At 38.7% G+C, this 7,686-nt stretch overlaps 1 protein-coding gene across 1 annotated transcript; it reads left to right on the top strand.

Annotated features, from left to right (window-relative positions):
* Nucleotides 1-6,485: 6,485 nt before the first annotated feature.
* LOC140607431 (olfactory receptor 1D2) lies at nucleotides 6,486-7,427 on the top strand. Its single transcript, XM_072782173.1, has one exon. It carries the CDS (start codon nucleotides 6,486-6,488, stop codon nucleotides 7,425-7,427), a length of 942 nt encoding a protein of 313 aa, XP_072638274.1.
* The last annotated feature ends 259 nt before the right edge of the window (nucleotides 7,428-7,686 follow it).

Here is a 7,686-nt window from a genome sequence, read left to right as displayed (position 1 = left end):
ATTTCCCTGTTCCTCCTCCTCACAGTCACAATACGGGCAGGCATTGCCAGCTCCATTTAGGGTAAACTGCATGTCTTCTATTATGTAAGAATAAACTGGAATTTTAATTCAGCAGTTATTATAAACATGTTTCCATATATAAATGAGAAAAATTTTAACATCATTTATGATGTTCATAATCACTGATTTAATGGATTACATAATTTTTTAAAACAGCTTTATTAAGATGTAAATCGATAATTTAAAAATTATCCCATTTAAAATATACAACTCAATGGTTTGAATGTACTCAGAATTGCACAACTGTTACCACAATCTAATTTTAGAACATTTTTGTGATTCACAACAGGTGTCTTGGGCCCATTCACAGTCACTTCCATTTCACCCTTTCCACAGCTCTCGGGGAACCACCAGTTGATTTTCTGTTTCTATGGATTTGCCTATCCTGTAATTTTGTAAACAAAATCTCTACTATTGAATGTTTATGTTGTTTCTACATTTCTACTATTTTTAACAAGGCTCTGATAAACATATATCCATTTTTTAAAATATTTTGCCTGATTATATCTTTCTTAAATTTCTAGAACTAAAAATTGCTTAATCAAAAGCATGTCTTATTTTTGTTTGTTTCTAAAGTCACAAAATGACATCGTTGAGTACACATTTTTCTCCTTTTTGTGTGGAAAATACCCAGTAATGTAGAGAAAATATTTTTCAAGAGTAACTATGTGTATGCATGTGTGTTTGAAACTGTACTTTATAGGGTACTTCTGTGATCTTCAGGAATCATAAAATTAAATTTACAAAAATGGGAAGATCAAGTACAAAGCAGTATAGTATTTGCTTCAGTGTCTAGCATGATCACAGTGATTTCTAGCACAAAAGCAAGAAGTTCCTAGATTTTGAGTATCTTCATAACCACCAGTCTAAATTATGACTATTGTCCTTGCTTCCTCAAGAGAAACCTTTCTCAGTATTTGTGATTTAGCTCCAAAAAGTCCATTTTGCTATTTCCTTGAGGTATTAATTTAATTTAAAAACTTCTTTCTCTTTCTCTTGATTTACTTGTAATGAAAGATGTGAAAATTAAAACATGTTTCACAATTAAGATTGGCAAGGATGAATGAGCCTGACAGTTTCCAACACATTATTTGGGAGTGCAAAAAAAAGCTATCTTTGCTGGAGGACACTCTGGCAATATGTATGAAAATGAAAAGTATGCATCCTTTTGACTGTAACTAATAATATAGCCAAACTATATGTACAAAAATATTCACTGGTATATTTCTGTAATAGGGTTAACAGGAAAAAACTAAATATCCATCATCAGAATATTAATAAAAATATGTATGATATAATCATAAAATGCAATAGTATGCAACCATTAAAAATGAAAATATTGATTTAGAGAATGTTCTCCAGTGTCATTGTTGAGTGAATAAATATGATTTAGTGGAAAAACAAAACTGAAAGAATTTCGCCAAAATGTTAACAGAATCTGGAGTAATTTTTACTTTTTTTTTCACATTTTTATGTATTGCTTGAATTTTTCATAGTGAATTTTTTGTTTATAATTAATAGATTGCAATATAGTAAAAAGCTAATTTTATTTGGAAAAAAATCCATGGAATATCTTTAAAACTTTGTATTTAAGGACAGGGAAGACATTTCAACAATTTTCAAATACAAGTGAACAATAAGTGAATAGAAGTTTAAGATGGAAGTTAACACAGATGTCACAATAAAAAGGAAAAAGATTGGCATATACAAAAAGAAGCTATGGACCAATCTACTTATAAATAAGGAAAGTATGGCTTAATATCAGTAGTAGGTACTGAAAAAGCATCTAATCAAAAATGCCACAGCCATATCTATTAAAATACTATCATAAAATACAAAGGCAAAGATAATTGCTAAATATATATATATATATATATATATATATATATATATATATATCCTCTTTTGTTTAAAATCTTTTAAGCCTTCCTAATTACACTTGGAATAAAATTTTATAACCTTAACAAGACTGCCTGCTGTGGACCCTGCTGGCCTGCATGACCTCATGTCTCACCCATCCCCTCCTCACTCAGCCACACGGGGCTTTATTCATCCCATAAACACAGCAAACTCTTCCTCGGGGCCTTTGCACACACATCTCCAAGTGCAAGGCTCTTTGCTCAGGAATTCATAAGACTTATTGCTTTTTCTACTTAATTTCTCAACAAAAAATACATTGAATTGTGGAAAGTGGGTATCTACGTGGTGAATTAAATCGAGTCTAGTTATATTTTCCTATTTTTTTAAAGGTTTTATTTATTTATTAATGAGAGAGAGAGAGAAAGAGAGAGGCAGAGACACAGAGGAGAAGCAGGCTCCATGCAGGAAGCCCGATGTGGGACTTGATCTTGGGACCCTAGGATCACACCCTGGGCCGAAGGCAGGGGCAAAACCACTGAGCCACTCAAGGATCCCCTTATTTTTTTATTTTCAAAACTTTCATTCCACTTACAGTAGATTTTCAAAAGAAAAACCGGAGGGATGTCTGTGTGGCTCAGAGGTTTTGCGCCTACATTTGGCTCGGGGTATGATCCTGGAGTCCCGGGATCGGATCCCACGTCGGGTTCCCTGCATGGAGCCTGCTTCTCCCTCTGCCTGTGTCTCTGCTTCTATGTGTGTCTCTCATATATAAATTAAAAAACAAAACAAAACAAAGAAAACCCCGATAACTATTCTAACCTTAAATGCTTTTAAAATGTTGTCGGCCTAATGTTTTCCCCTTATATTTAAGGGGAAACAGCTAGCTCAATACTATTTATTGAATAATATACAACACTCTCCTGTCATTTTAGACAATCTTCTTCCCTTTTTTTTTTTTAAAGATTTATTTATTTATGATAGACATAGAGACAGAGAGAGGCAGAGACACAGGAGGAGGGAGAAGCAGGGCCATGCCGGAAGCCCGATGTGGGACTCAATCCAGGGACCCCAGGATCACGCCCCGGGCCAAAGGCAGACGCTAAACCGCTGAGCCACCCAGGGATCCCCCTCTCCTGTCATTTTAAAGTACTACTAATAATGGACTAATAATAATGCACTCAGTTCTACCTGTACTTGGCTCTGCTTCTAAAGCTCTCCCAGCTCTATTGTTCTGTACGCTCCAACACCAGTACCACACTGGTTCAGAGTCCTTTATAATTGGTAGAGAAAGTGTCCCCTTCTTACACTTTTCCAGAATTTTCCTGGCTTATCGTCATATGAAATTTGGAATAGTCTTTGTTTCCCAAAAATTATGATTTTGACTTAAACTAGGTTAAATAAACTTTAATTTAGGAGAACATGCACCTTTGCAATATTCCATCTTTATATCCAGAAATTAGTAAGCCTGTTCACTATTATTAAATGGAGAAAAGGAGAATTGGAAGGTCCTGTCGGATTCTTAACATCTTAATGCTTAGAATATTGTGTTGATAATGTGAATAGGATGGTTTCACATTGCATTTTCATCTCACGACTGTTTACGTATATTTATTTATAATAGAAATAGGCAATATATATTGAGCACCCACTACAGGCCAGCTCTTTGCCTTAAGCACTTTATTGTTTAATTTTTATCTTTGCCACTGATAGGGGAGAGCTTGATTCTTCTCTTGGAATCAAAGAATGAATCTTGCAGACAACAGAGAATGGGCAAAGCGACAAAAGTTTATTAAGCAGAGGACAAAGAAAGCTCTCAAAACTGAAAGGATTCCTGACAGGCTTGCCCCTGAGGGCTTTTATGGTCTGTCTTTTATGGGAAGCTGACCAGGGAACTTGGTAAATTTCTTATCAATTTCAGGGTTGATATTTAGAACAAACATGGTGGACTTGTAACTATCATAATAACAAACAACATATTTTTGTAAATATCATGAGCCCAAACAAGATAGGTTGCCTTTTCTCTGGTTAATATCTCCTCCATAATATTTCTCTGCATCTGAGATTTCTGTGAGCCTAGTCAGGTAGCCCATGGCCTTGAGATTCTTGTGCCATCTTGATTTGAGCAGGGACTGTTGATAACACCTTAAAGACATATTTCTTTATAGTCTGGTGAGTTCCTGTGATTACTTAGTAGCCATTAAAAGGGAACACTTCCAGGGCAGCCGGGGTGGCTCAGAGGTTTGACACTGCCTTCAGCCCAGGGCCTGATCCTGGAGACCTGGTATCGAGTCCCACGTCAGGCTCCCTGCATGGAGCCTGCTTCTGTCTCTGCCTCTCTCTCTCTGTCTCTTGTGAATAAAGAAATAAATAATTAAAAAGTGAGGGAATACTCCCTAACGTTTTGGAGCTGGGGGGCAGGTTTATTTTTTCTGTTTTTACTGCCTTATCTCTGTTTTCTTGGGATAGGTAGGAGCCTGACTCTGGGGCCTTTCCCTTATCTTACCCTGCCTTGCCCCATCTCCCCCTGACTCATTCCTATATCACCACCACTCACTTTTTTTTAATAATAAATTTATTTTTTATTGGTGTTCAATTTGCCAACATACAGAATAATACCCAGTGCTCATCCCGTCAAGTGCCCCCCTCAGTGCCCGCCACCCAGTCACCCCACCCCCCGCCCTCCTCCCCTTCCACCACCCTTAGTTCGTTTCCCAGAGTTAGGAGTCTTTATGTCCGGTCTCCCTTTCTAATATTTCCTACCCATTTCTTCTCCTCTCACCACTCACTTTTCACATGAAAAGAGTGAGTCTTAAGGAGCTCAGGTAACTGGCCTGAAGTTTCACAGCAAGCAGTGGAGCTCAAACACAGATACCAGCCTCAGACAGCACTGTCTGAGTCATGGCACTGTGTGGCTTGGTGGGAGCACTCTTTGGAGCTTGGGGTTTGGGGTCTATTCATTGTGTGATTGACCACTTTATTGAAGTTGCTTTTTATTTCTAATGGCATTTCAACTGATTGTCTTAGGTTTCACTGATAGACCATCCTATCAGCAAATAATAATTTTTCTTTCTCCCTTCCAATATTTTGACTCTCCCCCTTTGTCCAATTGTATAATAGCTATTTCTTATAATGCATACACTGGTTTTAGATCTCAGTTAGGAATCTATTTGATATCATCACATACAGATCTTTAAACACTTCCAGAGTATTGTAAGATGATAGAATTTTAAATAAGGCATAGATATTATTCCTGTAATATTGAGTATGCCAGATTAGAAGTTATTGGAATGACTGATCTGCATTAGGTTTTTCAGGTTATATGTTTGGGCTTGTCATTAGTTTGTTAGTTTGTTACTTAAGATGTTATATTTTTAATCTTTGGAGGACCCTTCATACTGTTTTCCACAGCGGCTACACCAATTTGCATTCCCACAAGGGGTCCCTTTTCTCCACTTTCTTGCCAACACTTTTTGTTTGTCTTTTTTTTTTTTTTAAGATTTATTTATTTATTTTAGAGAGAGACAGAGAGAGGAAGCACAAGCAGGAGGTGCAGAAGGAGAGAAGGAGAGAATCTGAAGAAGATTCCACACTGAGCTCTGAGCCTGACATGGCTCAATCTCATGACCATGAGATCGTGACCTGAGCTGAAATCAAGAGTCTGTCACTTCATCGACTGCACCACCCAGGCGCCCCTCGTTTCTTGTCTTTTTGGTGGTAGCTATCTGACAGGTGTGAGGTGATATCTCATTGTAGTTTTGATTTGCATTTCCCTGATGATGAGTGATGTCAAACATCTTTTCATGTGTTTGTTGTCCATCTGCATGTCTTCTCTGAAAAAAATGTCTATTTAGGTCCTCTGCCCATTTTAAAAACTGGGATTGTTTGCGGGGTTTTTTGGTGTTAAGTTGTGTAAGTTTTTTATATATTTTGGATATTAACCCTTTATTGGATATATCACTTGCAAATATCTTCTATTCACTAGGTTGACTTTTTGTTATGTTGGTGGTTTCCTTTGCTGTGTAAATCTTTGTATTTTGGTATAGTCTCAATGGTTCAACTTTGCTTTTGTTTTCCTTGCCTGAGAAGATTTCATTTATATGTAGAATATAAGAAAGCAAAAGAAACAAAAAACCAAACAGACTCTTAAATGCAGAGAACAAATTGGTGGTTGCCAGAGAGGAGGAGGGTGGGAGGATGGGTGAAATAGATGAAAGAGGTAAGAGGTATCGACTTCCAGTTATAAAATAAGCCAGGGAAATGAAAAGTACAGCATAGAGAATATCGCTAATAATATTGTAATAACATTGTATGGTGACAGATGATGACGACATATACTGTGGTGAGCATTGCATGATGTATAGAATTGCATCACTGTTGTACACCTGAAACTAATATAACATTGTATATCAATTATACTTTGATAATAAAATTTTAATTACAAAATTTAGTCTAACCTATTTTAATTCTAAGAAAACAATTAATTTTGCTTATGAATGTCTTTGTTCAATTGAAGGCACTTAGTAAGCAAACATTTGTTGGTCTCTATGTTGCAGACAGTTGGGGAAATGGATGGAGTCAACAATAGTGGAGTCTCTGAGTTCCTGCTCCTGGGGATTTCTGAGAGTCCTGAGCAGCAGCAGGTCCAGTTCTGGATGTTCCTGTCCATGTACCTGGTCACAGTGGTGGGAAATGTGCTCATCATCCTGGCCATCAGCTTTGATCCCCGCCTGCACGCTCCCATGTACTTCTTCCTGGCCAACCTTTCCTTCACTGACCTCTTCTTTGTCACCAATACAATACCCAAGATGCTGGTGAGCCTCCAGTCTCAGAACAAAGCCATCTCCTATGCAGGGTGTCTGACACAGCTTTACTTCCTGGTCTCCTTGGTGGCCCTGGACAACCTCATCCTGGCCACAATGGCATATGACCGCTATGTGGCCATCTGCCGCCCCCTCCACTACACCACAGCCATGAGCCCTGGACTCTGTATTTTGCTCCTCGCCTTGTGTTGGGCACTTTCTGCCCTCTATGGCCTCACCCACACCCTCCTCATGACCAGAGTGACATTTTGTGGATCCCGGAAGATCCACTACATCTTCTGTGAGATGTATGTTCTGCTGAGGCTCGCATGTTCCAACACTCAAGTCAATCACACAGTGCTGATTGCCACAGGCTGCTTTATCTTCCTCACCCCCTTAGGGTTCATGATAATGTCCTATGTCCGAATTGTCAGAGCCATCCTCCGAATACCCTCAGCCACTGGGAAGTACAAAGCCTTCTCCACCTGTGCCTCCCATTTGGCTGTAGTCTCCCTCTTCTATGGGACACTTGGTATGGTATATCTGCAGCCCCTCCAGACCTACTCCATGAAGGACTCAGTAGCCACAGTGATGTATGCTGTGGTGACCCCCATGATGAACCCTTTCATCTACAGCCTGAGGAACAAGGACATGCATGGGGCTCTGGGAAGACTGTTCCTAGGGAAAGCCTTCCAGAGGTTGACATGAGATAATTTTGGGTATTGAAGTGGAGACTGGGAATTTCCTCTACCCTGTGCAAGCCATTGTCCTATGGGAGACACAAGAGTGATTAGGACATAGCTCCAGTTCAGAATCAGCTTATATATCTGTGATGAAGAAAAGACACCTATATGTAACCCACTGTCCCCAGGACTCACCAGCTTTGGCAGTGCTAACACTAATACTGGAATTTTGCAGGTTCTAATCTTTCAGCTTTCCTGATCATAGGACTACAGTGCCACCACTC

The sequence above is a fragment of the Canis lupus genome, chromosome 16 (genome assembly GCF_048164855.1).
Source record: "Canis lupus baileyi chromosome 16, mCanLup2.hap1, whole genome shotgun sequence".
Lineage (NCBI taxonomy): Eukaryota > Metazoa > Chordata > Mammalia > Carnivora > Canidae > Canis > Canis lupus.
The sequence above is the reverse complement of the archived record's forward strand: the minus strand, read 5'-3'. Positions and strand labels throughout refer to the sequence as shown.

Excerpts from the sequence above, each read along its gene's own strand:
- LOC140607431 (XM_072782173.1), top strand. The coding sequence starts at position 6,486 with ATGGATGGAGTCAACAATAGTGGAGTCTCTGAGTTCCTGCTCCTGGGG.